Raw genomic sequence first — 26,235 nt, 5'->3', positions numbered from 1 at the left:
CTGTTCTCTTTCTGTTCAAGACCTTTAGAACAATTTCAAGGACAACAGCATGTGTTTTACACCGCTACATTCACACAGCATGAAAAACATTTGTTTTGTTAAATAATTAAATAATAACATAATGCAACATAATTACATAATTTTAGAGCAATCACTAAAATATTTGAGATAAAAAGACAATATTCTTAACTCTTAATATTCTAAATAATGCATAAAACAGATCTTTAAAAATAATTTTAACTTTAAAGGGGTCATATGATGTTGCTAAAAAGAACATCATTTTGTGTATTTGGTGTATTGAAATGTGTTTATGCCGTTTAAGGTAAAAAAATACTGTACATTATTGTTTCTCCTCTATGCCCCGCCTTCTGAAACGCATCAATTTCACAAGGCTCATCTCTCTGAAAAGCGAGGTGTGCTGTGATTGGCCAGCTATCCAGCACATTGTGATTGGCCGAATGCCTCAAGCCTGAGACAGAAATGTTATGCCCAGGGCTTAATTTGGCACCACATTTGCAGAAGTGATGAAAAATAATAATAATTGCCAGGCTGGTGGAAACAGCAGGAGACCGTGCTCCCACGACTGTCAAAAGTGACTCGACGGTGTCCCAGAGCAGCAACATGTATGGTGCGTGCCGTCAGCAGCTGAACAGTTCCATGTTCAAATACACGTAATAAGTTTAAGCTTGCCATAAAGCACCAGCAAAAGTAACTACCATAGATGTGTCTGCTCTGAGAGAGTTTTTGAATTCGAAAGCTGGTTTTGAATGACTGATTTAATCTTATAGTTTGTGTGGATTTATTTTATTATGCAAACCTACATGCTCTGTTGAATAAATGCAGGAATTCCCTCATTATGAACTTGAAAGCTGCCAGAATTATTAAAGCATGCAATATAGCTACACACAGTCCCCCATCGAAATTTAGGACTTTTTAAAATATAACTCTAAAAAATTAGGCCTGGAAACTGCATGGCATTTTCAGGTTACTCATGGCCTTACAGAACCCAAAAGAGACTGATGCACGCTCTTAATCACTTCAACTGGTCACCAGTGTGATTGCGCGAATGCTCCATTACCTCTCCCTTCTGTAATCACATGCCGGATCCGTTACCCCACTTTGTTCCGGGACCTTGCAATTTACAAATTAAGAACTGGTTATGCCTCTTAACATATTGTAAAGCCTTATTGTGACGGAGTATCGATAAAAAAAAAAAAACAACAACACAAAAAAACATTATAAACGTGATATAAACATGATTTCTTGTCGTGTTTTCTTTTGGAAGGCAAAAACAAAGTAGCTTCACTTTCTCAACGAAACAGCATCACACACCGTGGCCTTGAGTGAGCAGATGCCGGAGGCCTAGAGTGAGCCATGGTCTAGAGTGAGCCGCAGCCGGCTTGAATGAGCAGAGGCGGGCGGCTTGAGAACGGTGCGGCAGGCGGATTCTACGAAGGAGCAAACCTCGGTCTTGCAGCAACCACGTGTGATGACCCGGGCTGGACGCTGCTTCGTCCATGGTGAAAGCTGATTCAGCGATCCACAGTGCAAAGTTGATGCATTTCATCAGCGACCAGCACAGATTAGCTAGTCACAAAAAGTAGTTTTGCTTTCACAGTGACATCTACGCGAAATGGCGGCAACAACAATACTACAACAAGAATAAAAAGTAGCCTTCTTTCTTTACGTGAACATCTGGGCGGCGTTATGCAAATATTCCCACATACTGACGTAGATATGTGGGGGCGTGTTAGAACGAGCCGTTTCAGGGGGCGAGGACGAGTGTTATTTTTTTTATAAAGAATATCTCTTTGGATTTGAGTCTTTGCCACTTCACAGATCTTCTCTATTCACCAAGAGCTTGTAACACTCCAAAGAGAAAGAAAATCATCATATGACCTCTTTAAGTCAGAACGGAGAGGGCAGCTGATCTAGATGTATAACTGAAATCAAACTCCCACTCGACAGTAACCCAACACGGTGCCCTCCACTCATTTCATGCTTTGAGTGGATTTCACTGGGCCTCAGTTTTGAGCCGTAACTGAAGAAAACCAGGCAGGCCAAAATAAGGAAGTAGGATTCGGAGTCAGGGCATAAATCGATGAGACATAATGGAAGGCTAGAAAAAAAGTCAGAGAGCTTCAGTTTCACAATCTGCTCCTCTGCCTACACACACGCACACACAACTGGCCCCAACACACTCTTAATCTCACACAGAGGCCTGCAGCCAGGACTGATTACTCTTCTTTTCAGGAAGGATTCATGCAGAAGGTGAATATCCAGCTTTAGAGAAAAGCTCTGGAGTGTTTACGGTGGGTGCCGCTGTAGATGACCTACCAGTGCGGTCGACAAGCTTAGACACAGAGGCTTAGACTCAGACACTGATACACACACACAACAGCACACATGCACTCTTGAACTTTGTTTTTGCTCTTTTTACTTTACCGTCCTCTCTCAGGGGCATAGGAATCATTGTAACTTTCTAAGTTTGACCACTCTCAACTTTTTGGGAGATAATTGTATAAAATGGGTTCATGACCGAGTGGCGGTAGCCTGAATGAACACCCAAAGGTTGAGTGGTAAATCCGTCTGTGCTCTTTTTAATTGTTTTGCAAAGTAAACATGCTAGATTGACGTCTTTGATCATTGTGCTTAGCATAGCTGTTCTTTAATGTGAGATCTCATCCCCCAATACAGCTAGAACCCACTTGGCTTCAATTATTTAGAACTACTGGGTGAATGTTACACCTAATTAAAATTCATGAGACATGCTGATTAGATTTTTAATGTGCCTTTCCCAATTTTTTTGATCACTTCTGCTCTCTCTATTCTTTATAAAACATCAGAAAATGGTAAAGTGGGTAATTTCTGTGCCACTACTGGGACCAATGAGTAATGCATTTTTAAATTTCTTTTATTTTGGAATACCAATATTGACTTCTTTCTTGGTCAGCAAGATCTTTTTTTTTCTTAAAAAATAAATTGATACTTTAAAAAAAAAGCTTTGTCATCACAGGAATAAATGATATTTAATTTACATATTTAAAATATATTCAAATAGAAAAAATTGACATTTTAAATTGGAATAATATTCCGCAATGTAATTTTTTACTGCATTTTTTATTCAAGTAAACGCATGTGAGCAAATTAGTTTTTTTTTCTTTAAATATAATATAATATAATATAATATAATATAATATAATATTTATTAAAGAAATAAAACTATGCAATTAAGACTTTAAGATTTTAACAAGCATTAATCTATAATAGGAACTGTAGCCTTAGTCAGATAATTTGGTCTCAGAAATTTGATATATAAATCACATATATTTAAATCACATGAAATCATTTTTAATAAGTAATATTCTGGCTTTTGATAGCAGACTGCCCTGGTTGTCAATCTGAGAAGCAGGAACAAGTCTCCACTGAATCTCACTGCTTTCTAGGAAAAATTATTAAATATTTATGTGTTCTTATTTTGTGATTTTTCTTTCCTACACAGCAGCCTTCACTTATACGCAGAGTCTCTAGCTGAGTAAAGCCCCTGATTGAGAGCTGAATATAGGAAGGCAGCACATCTGTTATGTGGAGACTGGAGACCCTCAGTGATCTCTGATGCCAATAACCTTCTGCTCTCTGGAGGGCCGTGGCACTGCTGGGGCAAAACTAGCAGCAATAAGCGCTAATGCCCTCCTGTTTCCTCCATATTCAAATCATGCCAGGCTGATTCAGGGCCACTTTGTATGCATCCGTGCCCTGCGTGCAGCACAAACACTCAGTGCCGTCTTCGCCACGGACAGGCCTGCAGACTTTTACATGTGCTGTATGCATAATGCCCGGCTAGCCGTCTCTCTCCCTGCACTCCTTCATCAAGTGATTGATGTTTTGCTGTCACCAGCCTCTGAGAAAGCACTAAGCGAGTCGCTGTTCTCTCTCTCGGTCTCACCTGAAGTTTTTTTTTTCTGTTTTTATTTAAGAATGAAGGGAACAGAACGAGATTTGCTTCTCCCAGTCCAAAGGAATGGTAAAGCAGAAGGGTGTAAAAATAATGGGTTATGTATGGATTCAGGAATGTGTGTAAATGAGAGAGCAGGAAATGTGACATCCTCTGCCTCACCGTAACCCTTGCATTCCCTCGTGCCCCTGAGATGAGGACAGGGAGACTGCAGGACGTGTGAATTTGACAAGCGGAGCCACTAAGCAGCTTTCCTTCCCTCCGTGTGCGTCTTCAGAGCCCTTGAGAGATACACCAGTGCCTGGGGAGACAGCTGGAGAACACACTCCTGGCTCAGGATTGTGTGTGTGTGTGTGTGTGTGTAAAAACTGAACGAATGATTTCCTGCTACCAGAGCACAGTATTCATAAACACTCATCACATAAATACATTTTTAATATAACTTTTAATAAGTTACACACATAGTACACAGCTATGAGGCACTACACTATCACCAGACAACCAATAACCTATTATAATATTTTGGTTATGTTTATATTTATTTTCTATTTGTGAATACCACAGTATTTCAAAACCTCAAGTTTAAATCATAATATAATATAATATAATATAATATAATATAATATAATATAATATAATATAATATAATATAATATAATATAATATAATATAATATAATATAATATAATAACTATTGAATTAATGGCAGTATAAAGTATCCAGTTATATAATAATAGTTTAAATAATCTTAAATAATAAAATAAAATATATTAAAAAAATAAATCTGACCACATAAGACAAAACAGAAACAAACAAATAAGTAAAAACCAGAATATTTCATAGTTTAAATAATCTACATTAGAATGTTCTTATTTGTCAGTAACTGGTTTGGCTATATCTTTAATAGTTACTAAATTTGTGCTCACAGAATGTTTTTCCAAATCATTTTAATTTGATTTGCATGAGATCAAAAGTGGCGACTTATTTTATAATCAGTGCATCCATTTTCACCAGGTTGATTCATTCAGGCCTATTCACAGACTGGCTGTGAACACAATAAATGTGTATTATGACACTGACAGAGCAATCAGCCAATCAGAGCGACACAAAGACATTGCGGTTATTATTTTTTATCTGATGACCACCTCTGAGAGGATATATGAACAAACAATATTGTAACACTAATGAGCTGATGGTATTTCAGCCATCTGTTCCATATTAATGAATCCTGACTCTAACACATCCTGCCTTGAGTGACAGTTATTACACCTATTAAGAAATTCCAGAGTCATGTGGGCGAGCCTCAAAGGGGACATGAAAACCCCCACATTCCTGAACACACACACACAAGCACACACACACACACACACACACACAAACAAACCTTTCTTAAGGTTCTGTATCTTCATAATTTTATTAATATGTATTTTGAATGTTTGTGTATTGCATAAAAATGGTTAATCCTGTGTAAATGGTTAAAGTTGCTGACTTATAAATTGGAAATGTTTCTCCTCATTTTAAGGCTCTCAAATAGTCATGTTCTGTAACCCCACTCCTGACCAGGTCGTAAAACTTTATGACCCCACTGGGAAACAGGACAGGAATGCTATCTCTTACAAAAAGAATGGTAAAATGTACTCAGACGTAGTCTAAAAGTATATAGTATTGTTTTTGTTGGTGCTTTGAGATGTTTCCCATATAAATTGGGACTATCTGCAATTTATTAGCGTGTGTTAATCTTTAAATGTGTGTTATTTTACATTTGAATGTAACTTCGTGTTTCTATCAGTTATATACATGTACTGTCTGGTATCTGGGTAATCGTCATGCTTTGACAGACCCATTTATCTAGAGCAAAGTAATGAAAAATGTATTTAATCTGGAATAATGAACTTGCTTTAATATTCCTGATGAAATCGGACAAGCCCTAAATCATCAGGGGGTTGTCTCCACCGAGACAAAGGAACTTTCCCTCCACTTTAGATCGCGGATGTTCATTGGCTGTTTACGCAAAAAGGGGCGGGAACCATCTCAATCTATAAGGGTCGACCGAACAAGGCCCGCCTAGTTTTAGTTTTTTTTCCTCGTTCTTCCGATCTGTGCGTTCTCGGACACGTCGCTCCGCGCGGCCTCAGGCAGCACTTGGTTCGCCCCCCCCCCCCCCCCCCCTCAGTACACGGACTGAGGAGAGGAAAGCCATTTTCATGGCTCATTGGGAAACTTTCATTTTCGTTGTTTTGTTTCCTTTTCTTTACTAAGTTTATTCAACTATTCGCCTCTCCACACAAGGAAGACGAATTCTGGAACATTGTTTGTTGAACCTTTCAAATACCGCGCGAAGACAGAACAAAGGACCACGTGACTCCCGATCACGCCAAGATCTAGCGCAGCTTGCACACGCGCGCAGTTTTTAAAAGGACCAGCGCACAAAACGTCACAAACAGACAACGCTCACCCACTGGGCCATGCAAGTATCGTTTTCTATGGAGATTTAAATGCTGCTTTAAAGTGTTGCTATGATCTGATCGTTGTTGGCTTCCAAAAAGGTTACTGACTGATTTTCATACCTGAGCTCATTCTGTGATCTCTCTGGCTTTCTCCATTTCTCTCTCTCTCTCTCTCTTTTATTTGGATTCCGTTATGTCTTGTAAATGTTTATTGTCTGTATTTTCGTACGCATATTTACTCTGTGTGATTTGTAGTTTGATGTATTATTAGTTGAATTATTAAAAACCCATATATCCATGATTGGCTTGGACTCCACCCCACTCACATTACGAGTCACTGAAAGGTTTTGGTCTTTAGCTACAAGCTTTAAATTTAGAAACTAAATTTATCATAATGATAGGATAATGTTTTCATGGCCAGAGAATATTTTTCCTTGAATTATAAAAAGTGATATCTCTATTGAAAACTGATAGGTCAATCTGGCTTGCTGGACAATCCACTGTTTGATTTGCAGTAATTTACAGTAAGATATATCACAACAACTGATATGAAGAATGGAATATTGACATATTAATGAGTAAATTACAGTGCCCTGTGATTAGTATTGGTATAGGCAATTGAGCTATTTTTCATAATCAATAAAATTTAATGTCATCTGAGATATATATTAATCAAATTCCTGATTAATTATTCGAATTCCCTATATATCATTTGAGTTAATTACTACGTAAAACTCATTGTTGTTACAATATAAAACATGTATACAAATATATAACACATTTACTGAATGTTTGTGTTTGCATAAAAACCATTAGCTATTGACTATGTAAAAGCTGAATATGTTCTTATCTCCTCTGGCTTTCAGTCTAGGTACGACTGTAACAATCGACTGGTACAGAAATGAGAGACAAAGCACATAACAACAGCATTTAAAGATTTACACAGACGTTTGAGTAATACATTACGGTGCGAAAAATCGTTCTGCAACAATGAGCCACTTCAGGAAACATGAAACACCGCATGCAACACAAGATTTATCCGTAATGGTGTATTTTTGCGCTCTGTATTGACTATTGTGCAGTAAACAGTGTGAAGGAGCAGCCAGCTTGGCTTATGGGGTGAAAATTCAATCTGCAAGAAAGAGATTCGCCTCTTGCTTATTTTTATAGACAGCGAACCATTCAAATCCTCGGTTATGCTGCTTCATGTATAATATAGGCTTTTTTTTGCAGAAAAAGGCTGTAAATTGTCAGTAAATAGACATTTATGAGCAATTACGCAGAGTGTTTTAATTCGGCAGTGTTTTCTTTTTCTTAAGCTTCCATTTGTATTCAATAGAGAACAATCAGCCAAACATATGCGGCGCATGTATTGTAATCAGTGCTGCAAAAAACATTTATTGTACTCTGAACAAGTGGCAGTTTAAACTTAAAGGGTTAGTTCACCCAAAAATGAATATTAGCTTGTTATTTGATCACCCTTTAGCCATCCTAGGCGTATATGACTTTCTTCTTTCAGACGAATCCAATTGGAGTTATATAAAAGATTGTCCAGGGTCATCTAAGCTCTATCACTGTAGTGGACGGGTGTTTCTGTTCAACAGTCCAAAACACTTTCAATAAAGGGCATCCATAATAAAACATGCCTCACACGTCTCTGGGGGGTGAATGAAACAATTTTTAATATAACTCCAACTGGATTCGTCTAAAGGAGAAAAAAAGTCATAAACACCTAGGATGGCTCGAGGGTGAGTAAAACTAAGGCTAATTTGTAATTTTTGGTGAACCCTTTAAAACTCTCATTTCATTTTTTTTTATGTGTGGTTTCTTACAAACGCACAACTTTTGACTTTCCAAGACATTCACTGATGGACAGGAGTTGTGTTGATTTCTTGTGGATTACTGTGATGTTTTTATCAGCTGTTTGGACTCTCAATCTGATGGCACCCATTCACTGCAGAGGACCTATTGGTGAGCAAATGATTCAAGGCAAAATTTCTAAAGTGGTTGCTCAGCACTTTCTCTTTTCAAATATCACGCTTCACAGCAGTAAGTGCACAACCAAAGGATTCAGCGAGCAGCAAGACAGACAGACATATAGAAAGGGATAAAAAAAAGACAGGAAGAAACAAAGATAACATGAGCCAGGCTCTTACATTTCAACTCCAGACGGATGAAATCTGTGTTTCCAAGGTTTTCCAGGAACACGCCATAGGGAGCAGAGGTCTTGAAGTAAAATGCGATATCAGCACTGGTTTCTCCTTGGAAAGTGGAGAAGTGCAGGTATGAGGATGGCGTGTTGAATGATGCTGCGTTCCAGTAGCTTCCTGTAAAACAGACCAGAGAACAGGCCGAATGTAAGTTTCAACAGTTCTGCAGTCAAGGTCCTTTTTATCCAATATCTGAAACTGAACCGCATTAAACCGCCATGGAATTCACAAAAGCAAAGCTTTCGCTGACACAAAATGACTTATTGCATTGCCTGATTCTGCATTCTGTGCTCTGTCCAGTCTTCAGAGGTCTCATGTACTCAAAAAACCATTTGAGAAGTGACCTGTATTATTAAAAAACACTTAGGAGGAAACAACCAAACATGAGGAAAACAACAATTCAATCATACAAGTCAACTCTTGTCACAAATCTGAGTGAAAGTGCACCGTCTGAAGGTGAATGGAGAGTGTGTGGTGCCTAAGAGTTAATTCAAAGACATCTTCCCTTTCTGATGCCCTTGTGGTTTGACACCCACCCATTGTGTACTGTAACACAGCCACTTATCTGAGTGGAAGTGACAAAGTGTAATTTCTCTCTTAAGATGATGAGAAGTGCATTTTGAGGTAAAGGGGGACATTTCAGGTGATAGCTGAGCTGAGGGATAAAGTGAATGATCACTCAAAATCCAACTCAAGTTTGAGGCAAGCTTATGTTTAGCTCGAATATCTCCAGAGCTTTGCAGTGGACAGTGATTAGACAATCTGTGGCTGGTTTTAATGTGTGGGTGCATGTGTGGGTGATAACATGCCAGCTCCCGTTCGTCATTCTGATGAAATATCTCCTTGTACAATTAAAAACTAACATTTGCTACATTACATACTGGCGTACAATTCCTGTTGACAAGTATGCTGTTTTGGATGTTGGCTTTTGCTGGATTTTGCATAAGAAAATGCTTTCAACTGCTTCTTTAGAAAAAAAAGATGCCAATTAAAAAAATAATTAATTCCAAAAAACTACCCAAATAAAATATAGTAAAAATATTACTGAAGACAATAGGTAACCATAACCAGCAAAAAGCAGAAAGACCATGAGGGTCCATTATCTAAACCAGCTTCAAACTAGCTTGGAAATTCAGCAGGGATTGTTTATAGTCACTTTTATCCCATATTCAACAATGTAATTATACATAGACAGCAGAATGTCTGACTGAAATATTTTTGTGCTCATCTACTGGCTAAATGGTGAACCACAAACACAGAGTGACAGACACAAACACATTGTCATTAATAATGACTGAGATCAGATTTATCCATAGACATTTACTGTGACTCGTGTGCTTTAAATCAGAAAGCTACTGTAAATTACATCAGCGCTGTCTGCTCTAATGTCATGCATAAAACACAACTGTATAGAAAGGAGGAGAGCTGAAGATGGAGGGGAAAAAACAGAATGTGATGGAGAGGAACACTGCGACAATAGACTGGAGAGATATTAGAGGATGATGTCATCTCAAGACAGACGGAAACAAAGAGAAACAGAAAAAAAAGACTACACTGTAAAAAAAAAAAGTTGAAGCTGAAATATTATTTCAGAATTACTTTTAATTCGAGGTATTGCGTGCCATTTCAATGGGTGATAACATTTTGCATGCAAAAAAGCATATTATTCCATTGACAACCATGCAACAGTAACCATGCATTCCTATAAATCTGAAGTTTTTAACTATATTACTGTACATATGCTTAAATAAATTTATATTTAATCATTTACCAGATACTTTTTCCAAAGCAAATAACCAATAAGGGTAATAGAAGCAATCAAACAAAAATTAATAGCAACAATATATGTGTCGTGACATATACCAGTTTGTCTGAAGAGAAAAAAATTGTTGAATAACGTCATTATTAGTTTTCTCTGTGCACAAAAAAAAAAAAAAAAAAAAAAAAACACCCCGATGTAACATGGACTATTTTAAAGATCTCCTTTATACCTTTACCGGCCTTGAATGTGGTAGTTCTCTTGATGTCTATGTAGGGTCAGAAAGCTCTCAAATTTCATAAAAATGTCTTAATTTGTTTTGAACAAAGCTCTCACTGGTTTCAAACCACATGAGGGTAATAAATTACAGAATTATAATTTTGGGGGGAAATATCTCTTTATATAAAAAACTAGGAACCACTGTCAGATATAGTGAGTGCTGAATTTGGACCGTTTCAGCATGTCTCTGACTGATTTATTAAAAGAACTGGCTCATAATGATTTATTGTGAATAGTACTGCACTGCTCAAGCCACAAGTTAGTCCTTGCATGCATCCAGTAAAGAAAACGCAATAAAAATGGTTTATATCCATATGACACAAATTCAGAATGCAAGTAGTTACATTTTTGCAGATTCAGCATCACTGCAGTATAAAGCTACTGGTGTGTACCTGCAAGAAATGTTCACTCCATCAGCACTGAATGCCAGGGAAGTCAAGGTCCTGTTCCTTTTCTTTCTCACAGCCACCTAAATCCCATAGTTCTCTTTCTATAAAAAAAAAAAACTTCCTAACCTTCACCCAATGCTTATTTGTCCCTGTTCTCACTTGTTCTGCGAATAATTCACCTATGTGTTTCAGACTGGAGTAGGAGTAGAAGCTGAGACGTTCACGTGGCCATAAGGGAGGTCTGGGCTTATCACAGCGGCACAGGAACAGCTCTTTTATTCAAGCTTGCTGAATGCAAGAGTCTCACAGTGTGTCCTTAAAGCTCCATCCATTAACACACAATGTTCCAGCGCATACTCATTTAATTATTCGCCAATTTGCAGAATTTTCAATGGGAGCTGGTGTTTTTTGGAACGACGTGGGGTGTTTTTAAATCAGGCTAATAAGGCGGTAGGTGTGGCTGATTGAATATTGCTCCTGACAGGCAGTGAAAGAGTCACTGTTCACCCTTAGATGAGCCTCGCTGTCCTTCCTCAGTGAAGAATTACAATTTTGTGTTTTTAATTGGAATGTTACACGGATTGTTTCAAAGCATCTCAATTTCACGCGTGTCACTTCTGGTCAGGATTGTTTTTTTTCCTCTGGTAAGGAGTTTTGAGTGATGTCCAGATGTGATTTGTTTTAACCAATTCAACTAGATTTGGAGTGTTCTTGAGCTGTGAAAAAGTGAATGAATGTTTGGATGTTTCTTGATCATTTAGCTTTAACTGAGTCAAGGACAACAACAGTAGAGGTGTTCATCCGTGAAGCACTTCAATCATATTTACATTGAGGCATAATGTTGAATAAATGAGAACTGGGTTTTAAGGAAACAGTCTCTTGACTCTTTTTTAGATTCTACTACTTTCAACGACAGCCACTGGTAAGGGATCGCCCTTACGAAAGGAAAATATATATATTGTGATATATTGTAATACATTATTTTCCCTTTTTATTTTATATATTTGAATACATTTAATAATATATTGATGATACATTTATTATATGATATATTACAAAATATACAAATGATTGCCGCTTTCAATATATTGCAATATATTGGAAAAAAGAAATATATATAAGACTATATGCCTAATATATTACATGATATTTTCCAATATACTGCAATATATTTTTGTTTCATAAGGGCGTGTAGACATGCAAAGTATATTACGGATGACAAATGCATGCTGATTATCAATTCTCTGACTGAGCATTACTGTTTGCCAATGCTTCATTCAGCTACAGTAGCATGTTCCCTACGCCAAAGAGCAAAACTTGTAAAGCTGGACATAACAGAAGAAAACTGTTCCTTTGAGGAACCAACATGAGTCATCCCTTTAGAGTAGATTTGCCTTTAAATAGGGATGTAATACTTCAATAATAAACTAAAACAAATAAAATAACATGTCATATGTTTATTGATACTTGACATGTATATTGATATAAGAATTATTAAAAATTATCTTATTGAGAAAGCAAAGAGAGAAAAGCATTTTTTAACTAAATAAATATTTAATTAAAAAAGATTATCTATTTATATATCAATATACCTATATGATATCCCTAACAGAAATGTATTCCAAAATAACAATATCCATCATTTTTTTTTTTTTACTGTATCTAATAAATGTAGCTGGGTGAGCAAACTTTTGAACAGTAGTGTATAATTTTGTGAAACATGCAAAAAAGCCAGGAAGTGTGTTTTGAAGCAAACTATCTGCAACACCTGGATAGGTGCAACAACGTAAAATAAAAAATGAGAGAATAAAATCACTTCAATGGCTTAAAGTGGTGGAACATAATGCAGCGTTATAAGGTCTCCTACAAACAGACTGATAGTAGTTCTGAAGCAGCTGCATCCTTTAGCACAAGTCTTTGTGTAAGAAATATCACAATGGTGTTGAGTGTTATTTACCACACAGAGTGTTATTTATGCTGTGCTAAAGTACTACAAAATTCTGCAACTGGAGTGTTTTGCAAAAGCGTACATCAGGCAAAGGCCCAAAATATCTTACACTCCAAAAAGCATCATTTTTGCAGTGAAGTGTAGGGATAACAGCATCTTGTTTTTCTCTTCAGCAGGAACAGGGAGTGTTTGTCAGGACTGAGGGGAAGATGGATGATACAACATACAGTAAACAACCTGCAGCCTTCAGCCAGGAAGGTGGAAGTTGCAAAATTGTTCACCCTGCAACATGACCGTGACCCATGCTGAAGAACAGCTGAAGGACCGAAGGAGGGTGAATGGCCGTGACAGAGCTAGAAATAAAGTTTTCACCACTTTGATTCAAGTTTTACTATTCTTCTTTTAGTTGACAATTCATATCCAAAGCACCTTTATGGTTGTAGGGCTTATAAATTGCACAGTACAATTATTTGTCTAAGATTATCAAAGTACGTTTCGCAAGAAAATACTATGTCAGTGTTTTGATTTGAAACTTTTACCTTAAATTCAATGTTTAATTTGCCAGAGGTTCAGCAGTTTGTATCTCAGATTTAGCACCTTTAAACTTAAATTAATAATTCACCCAAAAATTTAATTAACTGAAAAACTGCTCACCCTCAGGCCACCCAAGATATACACAAGTTGTTCTGTTGGGAAATATATAATTTTTGTTGTCATCTCACATCAAAATCCAGTATCATTTGTTTAGAACTGTTTTCAATTGTATCTGTGCATATTTCTCTCCTGATTCAAACTTTTTCACTAAGCAATATTATGGACAGAGGAAAGTTAAAAACATATTAAGGATGAATGCTTATTACAAACATACTGCTTTCCGATTCACAACACATTCAATGATGGATTATTGTGATGTTTTTATCAGCTGTTCGGATTCTGATGGCACCCATTCACTGCAGAGGATTTGAAACAAATGGATGATGAAACAAACTCATCTACATCTTGGATGGCTTGAGGGTGATTCAATTTTCAAGCAAATTTTCATCTTTGGGTGAGCTATTCTTTTAAGGAGAAATATTCTGAAATATTAAGAAGTGTATCTCCCACTTTTCTGGATTTTCGGGATTCTTCTGGGTTTTCACTCTAAGAAACGAAGGTATGAAGCAAGAGGTCTCTGAAGACCTAAGTGTTGTTCAGTTGGGGTGATAAAAGCAAACATGTGACAGACAGCTCATTTATCAGCAGCACAGATGCTGTTTACCTTGTACAGACCCCAGGAGTGTGACGGCTCTGAAATGTGTTAACAGCCGCCAAATAGGGCAAATAAGGGGGTCCAAATATGTACAGCCCAACTAAAGTCACAGGAAAGTCAGATGGCCAAACAATAGATTGTTTTATATTTTCTTTAATCAATTTGACCTGTGAAATTTCTATATGAAAACAAAAATATATTTAAAATACTTTTTATAATATTCATATTTTGTGAATGACAAATATATAAAAAAGTCTTTATTTAAATAGTGTTTATAATCATAAGTTATCATGTTTACATCTTTGTAATGCATGAGAAGTAATAATGTTTTTTTTTTTTTCAGATTAAAAAAAAAAAGTGTGTTTCACATTAATATGTTTTTTGTACTCTGAAAAGCATTAATGTTAACGGTTTTAAGTTTTTTTTTTTTTTATAGTGTGATTTTTGGTGAATTGTACTGAATCCAATAACAATCATATCCAGATTTTCAAATCATCTGCATGAATTTATTTCCTCTGTGGAACATAAAAGAAGATAGTTCGATTTATTTTTTTGATGTACATTTTTTTAACTAACTAATTAATTAGTTAATTTACTTGTCATCAGTATAAAGCAAGTTAATGCACTGGAACACCATTGACTTTCATTGCATGGACATTAAAAAAAAAATCTTATTTTGCATTCTGCAGAAGAAATAAATAATCTTTTTAAATTAGATTTTGTATCTGATACTTTCAGTGTTGTCTGAATGTCTATCTAGGTGTTAAGGTTATTGCACCACATCATCATCAGTGGCATTCATGCATCTGCAACACAATTACATTTCCATCTTATTGAAACGAGACATTTGAACTGCAGCTGTGATGAGCATTCACTTGACTCAGTGTTTCCATTTTCGCTTTTGCATCTGAGCATGAGCACTCGTGACAGTAAAGCCAAACTCTCAGCATGAGGCAAAGCAAAACACACACCAGTGTTTGATTCAACCCGCTTTCATAATTGCAGCCGTGTTGATGCCACAGTGGTGAGTGGGCGCATATTAGACCACTCCTGTGCCGGCTGGATGATCACAAGCTCTCTAAGGCCTGTATTAAACAGTAGGCTCCATTGAGACCAACACAAAGGCCAGTCTTCGTCACACACGCTTTATATCTGACATTTACTGAGAACTTGCTCTTTCTTTAAAGCCAGCTTCCTCACTTTCTGTCTCCTTGTCTTAACAGTTAAATGGAGTAGACAGCCCTAATATAGTATACCAGCCGCATGAGCCATACTGATAAACAACAGCAAAGCAGTGATGCATCCAGACTTTTTTATTTTTTTTTACAATGGCATATATAAAAAGGCAATCTTACAGTAGTAAGAAGCATAACCCTCCATCCCTGATGATGAGTATCATAAAAATTTAAAATATTTTAAATAATAATAATAATGAAGGGCTAGGCAAGGTAATGCGTTATTATCGCGTTAACACATTAATCAATTAATGCTGACAATTATTTTATCATGCATCAAAGGGTTAGTTCACACATAAATCTAAATTATGTCATTAATGACTCACTCTCATGTCGTTCCAAACCCATGAGACCGCCATTCATCTTCGGAACACAGTTTAAGATATTTAGCATTTTTGGGTGAACTATCCCTTTAACACAGTTTTTTATTATTATGAAAGTCTGTTGCTCAATGCCTCTTAATACACACAGACAAACCTTGGGTCACAGGAATGTGGAATGTTAATCAGTACTGGTTTGAGATGGGTGTCATCACACCTCTCAACCAATGAGAGCATTGGGGGTGGGCCTAAGACTGCAGCAGCACTCACATGAAGTGTTCACGATTAGTGGGAAATAGGAAGTTCCTCTTCAGGAACTCGAGTTGCGTCGAACACTTTGAGGAATGCCTTTGGCGAGATGACTCAGAATATCGTGTGGAATCTGTCCATTGGAAGGGCACGATAATTCACCCTCGCCCAGAGTTGTGGAAACTGTGAGTGCAGTTGCAGGTGCAGAGACCGCCAGCTTGACCCTGTTAACTGCCCAGTTGGTACAGTTCTGGAGTTTCTACGCGCCAGGCTCTCTGCAGGGTTAACACACTCCATCTTGAAGGCTTACGTAGCGGCCATTCCAGCTTACCATGTCCCTTCCGGTGATCAATCAGTGGGTAGACACCCCATAGTGACACGTTTCCTCCGCGGTGCACTGAGGCTGAGGCCTCCAGTACAGTCCCGTGTTCCCCCCTGGGACTTGGTTGTGGTTTTAAAGGCTCTGTGTAAGCTCCATTCGAGCCAATTCAAGATATTTCAGATTGACATTTGACCCTTTAAACTGTAGGCCCCTTCGGTGGCCCCTGCCTACCTAGACTTTGCATTCGGCATGGCCAAAGCGCTATTATACCCTCGAGCAGGTTATGTTACAAAAGTTTCCTCTGTCACACCACAACCAACAGTACTGCAGGCCTTCTGCCCTCCTCCTCCCTTCTGGGAGTCCGACCAGAAGAAGTTAATTGTTTGTATCCAGCTCGAATGCTGGACACAAACGTCCACAGAACTGCATCGTTTTGTTAACTTTGTGGTTTATTATTTTGAGTCATTTGGGACGCGTTAACACATGGCCCTCTCACAATATATTGCTTTACAAAAGTATCACTCTTTCCACTCAGAAATGTTCACACAATCATGCTGCACATATCAGAAGTTCTGCGCTCCGGCGCGTTTAGTGCTCACACTACATACGTGTTGCACCTGAGCCCAACTGAACCGTGCTCTGGCCCACATCTTCCTACTGAGCCAGGGACGGCTAAATGAACAAAACATCGCACAGGGCGAACACACTAGTCAAACAAAACAGGTTTTGGGGGTCAAATGCGCTCAGGCACGTTTAAGATTGCCTAGTGTGAATACACCCTTATTCTCCTGCATCCCGCACTCACGAGTCTCTACCCGCCTGCACTCGCTGGCTCTCTACTCGGAAGATGCCTGTAATAATGTTAAGATCGAGGTTCTGGACTCTAAGCATAACTTGTTTTTGTGCAACAAACGATAAAATATTTTCTATAAAAACATTAATGCCCTGACAGTGGAAATACTGTTATTGAATATTGTAAATGTTATTGATATTTGACATGTATATTGATATTTGTGATATAATAATTATTAATCAACATTTTTTTCTTAAGAACACACTCACAAAGAGCAATTTCTAACCAATTAAATGTTTTATTCAACTATAATTTGATCTATTTATCTATCAATATAGCTATACAAAATTATGTCCACAATACTGTATAAATTTGATTTTAAAATAACAATTATAATAACAAATAATTAATAGTTAATCAAAATAATGTTTCAATAATTTCCATAAGTTCAAATTTATCATTTAAATGTACAATTTTTTTTTATAAGCACAAATAAACACAACAGGAGTTGACCACTGTGCTTTACAGAGTATAAAACCAAGCCATAAGATAAAAAGGAAAGAAAGCAATCAGACATAATGAAAATAAAACATAATTAAGAGTCGCAAAATGCTTGGACCACAAGATAAGACTGTAACTTTGATTTAAACTTGTGTACAGAGGACAGGAATCTCAGATAAAAGACAGAAAATGAGCATTTTAAAATGATTTCTAAAGGATCATGTGGCACTAAAGACTGGTGCAATGATGCTGAAAATTCAGCTTTGCATAACATTTAAAAAATATTCAGATATAAAAGGATTTGAATAATATTTGATATTTTACTTTGCTATTTTACTTTTGCAATTTTAATTAAAAATGCAGCTTTAGTAAGCTTAAAAGACTTCTAAAACACGCACACACACACACACACACACACGCACGCACGCACGCACACACACACGCACACACAGAGAAAGAATTTTGGGGCCAGAAATAAATATTTATGACAGGTAAAAAAATGATATGGCTAAAGTTTTATTTTAGACTCTGCAATCTACTATGTCTGCTTGTTATAATTTAACAACCAGGGGAAGAGGGGAAAGAAAATATGTACCATCTTTAACAGCTACCAAAAAATGGTACAACAACCGCAGGCTATATAGTGTCTGGTGGATAATGCCACCAACAAGAAAGTCAATGGCACAAGGCTCTGGTCTGTCAGCTGGTACTACTGCACTGTAAATGCAGCAAAATCTGAAGTCTTTCCCATCAAAGCAAGCCCAAATCACAGCTTCACCCTGAGGACTGACCCAGCAGTGAAGTGAGCGAAGGGAAGAATGTGTTTTGCAGGTGTGAATGGTGCCATGTGTTCCCGTGAAGAGGTTTTCAACAGCATCCAATGATGCCCTTTTGACAGGATCCTGGGAAGTGTGAGGTCGTTTTGATCTAGAATAATTCTGCTCTTTCCTTTATTTTCAGCCCAGCTGGTAAGGTGCTAGAGAAAGTTCTCACACAGACAGAAGGCTAGAATGTGAAGATTTGTCCAAGTTAAAACATGTCTGTTCCTGACATTTTTGACACACTAAATTGACCTAAGACTGACCACAGAACATAGCTGGACAGGTCTGGAGAGTTTGTGAAATCATAAATGTCATATTTTGATTATAAATTAATCATGTCGGACTGAGCTGCACGAAAATCAAGATTCGAAACACTAGATTTAAAGCACTTATAAGACTCAGTGAGGCATAATCTCAGAAGCAGAATTTACAACGTTCAAATCCAGCTAAACCCCAGAATTCATTTGGCTGCTCATCTATTATTGACAAGATATGTTGTGTTTCCAGTCCACCAGATGGCACTTTTACAATAGATGGCTGGATCAGAGGTCATTAAAAAGTGTTTAGTTGTGGCACAGGGATGAATTGAGCAGAACATTGTCAGATTTTTCCACTCGTCTCATTAACTATGATAGTTAACCTTTGTCTGGGTCTACAGCAGGCGGACAGCAACAGTTGTACTTCAAATTACCCATGAGCTCATTAATGTGAATAAAAACTCTTTGCACACAACTGCAAAAAACTTGATTGGCAAACTTTGGCAGTGAAGAAAAACAAGCCCACAGAAAAAGAAGTTTTTTTCTTTTATTTTCTATTTTCTAAAGAGGAGATGAACCCCTGCTGATTCAACTTATGAATGAGATGAACTTTTTTCTCATAAATTGCGAAGCTGTCAAATGTCAGGTGTACTTCTGAGTTGTTAGCAAGCACCTACTGAAACTTTTCTATGTCAACAGCTCTGAAGAGATCCTTCAAAATTGTATGGCACAGATGAGTTCTTTTCATCGAGCAGGGAATATTCACAGTCTACAAAACAGGCCTATAATGGAAATCATTTGTCATTCTAAATGCAAAATAAATAGGATGATTTAAAAAAAAAAAATGGAACGATTTAGGAAAGTAAATATCACATTAATTTAAAAAGCAGGACTGCTGATCTGAGTCATAATTAGTCTAATGGTAACAAAATAAATAGAGGAGATGGAATCGGTTGTCAGAAGCAGTGCGTCTCAGTAATTTATTATTTGATAGATAAATATCATACACGTACTGAAGAAAAGTCAGTACTTAAGGTCTGGGTCACATTTTTTTCTTTGTCTTTCATATTTAGTACAGTTTATTAATGGAATAACAGTTGGCAAGAAAATAATTAGATATTTTTCCATGTTACTATTTACATTTTAGCTCGTTCAGGAATTATGTTGTATTTCATAATAGTTTTTCTCTTTAAATTTAGCTGCAAAGCATATAAAATGCCAATAATTTTTTTTGAAAAGCCTCGTATGCTGCCAGTCTCAAGTCTGCATTTATTTGGTAAAAAATTCACATTTCCATCACAAGGAAATAAATATATTAAAATATATTAAAATAGAAAATAGTTATTTTAAATTGTAGTAATTCACAATAATATATATTTAGGATTATTTGATAAATAGAAAGTTCAAAAGAGCATAATTTATTTGAAATAATAACAATGTAAAGACCTTTACTGTTACTTTAAATCAGTTTAATGCAACTTTGCTGAACAGTATATATATATTATATACTGATTTCATTTGCGTATACTTCCTGATAATGACACAAACAGCAGGTTTCCTTTCAGCTGGAGACAAAAGGACATTTTATTATACATGTAATTCACATTTAGTGTCTAATAGACCTGAAGCTAAGGATGATATAAATAAATTTCATAAGCATTGTAAATGTGACATCACCTCAGAAAAAACTGCATACAGAGGTGAAATGCTACTTCCTGACTTCAACTGATCTAATGCAATCAGTTGAGGATACTCTCTGGCAATTTGGGCATACAACACACATCACATCCAGAATTAGTCCTTCATTAGTCTCCAGGTGCAAACCAATCACAAATGCATGAGAAACAGCACAGAGAGCATCACCATGGCCCAGTGATTCAGTAACCAAGCAACACTGAACATCCTCAACGCTGATGATAATTTACTGGTCGATCTAGTTGGAATCAATGCTATTTTTGATGAGCTGTATACCTGCAGCTCTCCTGTTTGCATCATCTATGGTTAAATACTAAGCTAGCAATGTGAGAGTTTGTGACTTCAGCTTATTTTATGGTATTTTGGGCTCAGGGAGCTGGGAACTGAGGGGACAAAACAGTTAAAATGATTTTGTTTTCCCTCTGTAAGTATCACTATCCCCAAATTAAGCCATTTTCTATAACTGCAAAATATGTCGGAAAAATGTCAGGGATCTTAACTGTATGCTTGCAGGATATTACAGGACATTTTGGAAAGATAAACTCAGTCAAACTCAAGTTATTTAGAGCATCATTTTGTAATTTTGATCATTTTTTAAATGAATGACTTAATCATTAAAACCACCCATAGCCTACAGCCCCAGCTGCAGGGTGTTAAACTCTCATTTTAAACTGTGACCATGCAAATATCATCCAATTTGGCCACAGTTGGAGTGTGATCAATGTACAGCACTCCAGTCTGACCCCAAATTTAGGTTTTCACTGCAGCTAATACAAGACTTTTGCAATGAAGATGAAACTTCCTATCAGCGATGTCGCTCACCATGAAATGTCTTGTACTGTAGGTATTCATGAGTTGCATAATTCTATTCTGAACATAAGTCTTATCAATCAGACAGGAAAACTCCTCAGATGTAATGAGACATATGCATTATTTTTCACATATCACGGAATTGCACGTTCCACACTAATTTATAATTTCTAGCAATTGCTTCGTTAGGCGAGGGTATCATATTCCTTTATTACTGACAGGTTATCTATCTCAATTAATTTGCAAAGCAGCCAGTGGTCTGAAGTCAGAGCACATCATATCCAGACAAGATGCATCATTAAATCATCATTTTGTTTGTTATCTTTATTCCTTCTCTCGGATATTAATGAGTATTAATTATGCAACCTGCCTGAAGATGATGGAGTATGTCCTACGCTGTGGCACAGCAACGGATATTAATTGATTTGAGTAAATGAGAAACCCATCTTCCTTTTTTATGAAGTTTTGAGGGCACAAATTAAACTACTCACTGGATCCAAGGCTCCTCTTGAGGAAACAGCATCTAAGCAAGTACAAAAACAACTGGACATTTCTAATTATAAAAGGAGAACCCTTTAATTAATCTTGATTAGATTATTTACAAATGGAAAAAGTTATGATTTCTTCTTCAAAACATAACATTTTCCAAACTAACATTATATTTTCATGCGCACAGTCTGATATGCCAATTTCCAGCATAGTTCGGTGGTGTCAGTTTGTGGCCAATTCTGTTTGTTGTCACTGGTTGTGCAGAAAATTTAACACTTTGCCATTAAATGCCAGCTGCCTCTACTGAAGTGCATCTGTCTGCGAGAATACAAATAACTACCACTACAAATTTACCAACTATGCCAACACTGCAAAGAAAGCATAATATAATAAATGCACACCTAAAAGGACATACCAGATACTGATAATAGAGCAATAAAACTAGCAAATAACAAGTCATTCAGATTATTAAACTCTTCACTATTAGAAAAAAGCCTTTTTTATGTTAATCAACACTGCATTTATGTGCTCCAAAAATACAGTAAAAACAGTAACATTTTCTTCTTCTTCATCTGCTCTGGAAGTCTACAGCAGCCCATAGAAAGCTATGAAATTTGGCACACAGGTAGAAGACAGTCTCAGTATTAACCATAGCAAATTTGGAGTTGTTAACTCTATAGTGCCACCAATAGGCAAAATCTGCACTCATATTTCTGCAAATAACTTGAAGCATAAGGTCTGAAGGCAAAATTTATTAGATGGTTTGTCTTATTTTCACCAAAGAATGTTGGCAAAAAGTTATAAAGAGATGAGATTACCAAACTGTTCTCATAAAATGTACGTTAATGAATTTGTCAAAATTCACACAAAAAAATATGTTTTTTGCACAACTCTCTAGTAGATTCTGACCAAACTTGGAGCGTGTTATACCAAGCTTGACCTTAGGGCACATGAGTAGGTTAGGCACAGTGCCACCTGGTCAAAGGCTATACAGTAAAATATATATATTTTTTGTATATAATTTCTGAAAAGTTTGACCATAAGCCTGATCTTGTTAGATTTTGATGAGCCATACCGAATCTAACAATGCCGGGTTTTCCTATGTCAGCCATTATGATCTGAATTTTCTAGTAAAATGCTGTATATTACAAACATCAAGCATAGCATAAGTTCTGGCAGGTCACGTTAGTCAAGTTCCCATCAGCTGACTCTCAGCTGGTCACCATGACAACTATCTAAGCATACATATGTAAGTTCCCTGTGTATTATCAGCAGTTTTCGCATTGCTCAACAGCTAATTACCCTCCACCCAGCTCCTCCTCTGTCAGTCAGGATTCAGCATTCTGATTCTCCTTTGAATCAGAATAATTCTAAAATGTGTACATAAAATGACTGAACTTTAACAATATCTGTAATACATTTATGTTGGTTCTGTTCTGTTTACCCTGGGGGGTATCGCTGCTATTCCTGCTCTTATCCATGTTAGGCTGCATGGATGAACAGGGAGCTCTTGTCCAGAACAGAACCATACTGTCAATCCAAACTGTTTGCTAATAGTCAGTCATTTTTGACGATAGTGGTCCTGACAGAAATAGAATAATGTTATTATGTGACTATATGTATTATGTGTTATGATGTGACTCATATAAATCAGCAGTGGTTTCTCATATTATTCTCACATTAAGGCTCCTAACCACATAGGCATTCAGTCTGTGCATCCAATTAACTAATTTTGAGACTTCGGAGTAAATAAATAATGAGTGCAAAAATAAACACGTTTTTAGGAGATTGCCGGACCCATGCTAGAAGGCATTTGCAGACTGGAGCAGAAACCCAACAGCGGTGAGACAACCATTATGCTGTGCAGCATAAACGCAAGACCAGAGGGGTCTCATGGGTGAGGTGCAGACTGTCCAGAGGCCTATAACTTTCTTCTTGTGCACATGCAGGTGGCTAAGAGCAAAATTTATATGCAGCATTACCATAGTGAGGCTGGCTTTCTGCATTAATGCACTACTGCTCTGCTCCCTTCCTACTAAAGCCCTGAATATATGAAGAAATGAATAAATAATAGCAGACCCAGCCTGATTCGTGGGACCCCCTGACGAGCAATGATTATGTTTCCAGACCAGGAGGTGCAGTATTTTCTAAGTGGCTCCATGCAGTTTGCGGCTGCTGATTGGCACAGATAACTGTGCAATTAAAATAAAAGTCACAGTGAAAATTGTTATTTAGCAGAAAATTTAATCTGATTATTTGCAGTACCCTTATTGCTGGCACTGCTCTCCTGATGTCATTTGGGCATAAATGCCTCAATCAAGGGCACAAAAGTGATCTTAGTAATTCCAGTTCGTTCAGGCTAAGCAGACAAATTTAAAATGTACTGACAATCTCTGATCATGTACTTTCCTGGTTTATATATACAACTATGTCTATATGTCCAGTAGTTGAAAACACAGTATTACATGATGAAAACACAGTATTACATGCCCTAATTCGCAAGAAAACTTAATAATATGACAAATAGCTTCCATTCACAGGTATGTGAACAATAGAAAAAAAAGTAGAAAAAAAAACAGCAGTTGACGTTCTTGTCTAACAGGTGAGTGTAATCGAATGCACCTGATCTAAGTAGTAAGCCAGATGCAATTAACAGGAATAATGAGGCATAAAAATGCATCATTTCACATGGTGATGATGGTGGGGGATGGCTCTGTATTTTACCCTTGGGTTCTCTGTTTTGCTCTGGTGAAACTTGGGCATTTATAATTGCATCTGATTCATAAAAAAAAAGAAAAGAAAAAAAAAACCACCAACAACAGTTTTCTCATTCGCCTACCTCACAATTGCTTCGTTTTTATAAAGTTATGGAAAGCTGACTGTTGACACCAATTTTTAAAAATGAGTGTCGGGGGGCCTCTGTGGGATGTAATGATGATTGAAAAGCTTTGATTGGCGATCACAGCTTCGGCTGTCCTCTTTCACAGTGCTGCAGACAATTGGCTGACCTTGAAAAATGCCAAATGTCTATTTAAAGAAGATGCCATTAAAACAAATTATTTGGCATTCTTTTGGCAGATTATATGAACATATCTCAAGAGTGGATTTTTAATTGCAAGGATACCATGTGAAAACATCAAAGATTCATAGCCTTGTACACAGCAACTTCCAGGCAAAAAAAAAAAAAAAGCTGCTTTCACATATTGCAAAGAAAAAAGCAAAAAAAAAACTAAACAAAAACAAAACAAAAAAGCCCCAAAACAACAACAACAATGCTCGCTAAGAATAATATGCAAACATTTAACTGTTAACTTAATTGAATAAAGCATTAAAACCACATAATAAGTTGTCTATGTGCAGTCATTTGCTTATTAATCCAAAAGCTGTATTTTTTGTGAGCTACATATTATTTAAGGAGAAAGAAATAGACTCACGGTCTCCATAGCAACGGAGAGGTCCCACAGTCAGCTTGCCCTCCGAGCCGGGTCGATTTGTGTCCCCAACAGCCACTTGGCTGACCGGTAAGTGGTCTTTATAAACCAGAAGCCCAGAATCATCCCTCCTACCAAACAATATAATTCAGAATACATTGTGAGGATTTTTTTTTTCTGTATCGTAGTAGTAAACCTTAAGAATCTTAACTCTCCCTGTTGACAAGATCTAATGAAGTCATTAAAGCTTTAATATGCAAAATGTTTGTTTTCTCTCCAAAGCAGCCCTTTGACACTGATGACTGTTTAATTACAGCAATACAATTTGTTTAATCAATGGAAACACTTACTCCATGTATATTGCAAAATTAGTAAACATTAGTGAACGCACAAATACATAAACCTCACAGGTACATGCACTATGTGTTATTTTAATGCCACCATCTTTTACGGTGCCAATGCAACTGCAAAAGCCATAAAAAAACACACCATTAACAATGTGGTTGAATGAAATCCAATGTCATAATTTGTATCCATTATGCATGGTGGTTCAGTTTGCTTGGGGTTTATGACAAGTGGCGAGTGCATCGCACTAACCCGCTGTCCATCTGTGCATGGGCCATTAACACATATTACTGTGTGTTCAGCTAAACCAGCAACAGAAGCAGCAAAATTCTCTCATTCCAATGGTCTAGCTGTATAATACATAATACATACAAAATGTATGCTGAGGAAATCCATCAGGAAAATAAAAAAGCTAATATGCTAATAAGATACAACTCACTGACTGAGGCTATGCTTACCTTAAGAATATAGTATTAAAAAAAAAAAATTTCCAAGCTCTTAGCATAATGAAACTTGTGCAGACAAACACAATGTACATTATACAAACACAAACACAGAGTTACCCAGGGGAACATAAAGTCTGTTTGGTTATTACTTTCCACCAATCCATCCAATACACTTTCCGTGGAGCACCAATGCAAATATCTAATAGTCTATAGCTGTTTAAAAACCAAGTGAGCTGCCTTCTAAGTGGCCATTCACACAGATTGTGTTTTTGCAGGGCTGTCAAT

The 26,235-nt window shown here is 36.9% G+C and overlaps 1 protein-coding gene across 1 annotated transcript in view; it reads right to left on the bottom strand.

Moving 5' to 3' along the window:
* Positions 1-26,235, bottom strand: part of cntnap2a (contactin associated protein 2a) — a 343,240-nt gene that overhangs the window by 44,193 nt on the left and 272,812 nt on the right. Inside the window, exons 15-16 of the mRNA XM_026200982.1 lie at positions 25,163-25,290; positions 8,559-8,729 (exon numbers count right to left, since the gene is read on the bottom strand). Coding sequence (XP_026056767.1) covers positions 8,559-8,729; positions 25,163-25,290 — 299 coding nt within the window. The remainder of the gene's footprint in view (positions 1-8,558; positions 8,730-25,162; positions 25,291-26,235) is intronic.

Source organism: Carassius auratus, chromosome 24 (assembly GCF_003368295.1).
Source record: "Carassius auratus strain Wakin chromosome 24, ASM336829v1, whole genome shotgun sequence".
Lineage (NCBI taxonomy): Eukaryota > Metazoa > Chordata > Actinopteri > Cypriniformes > Cyprinidae > Carassius > Carassius auratus.
This window is presented reverse-complemented; position numbering and strand designations above follow the sequence as displayed.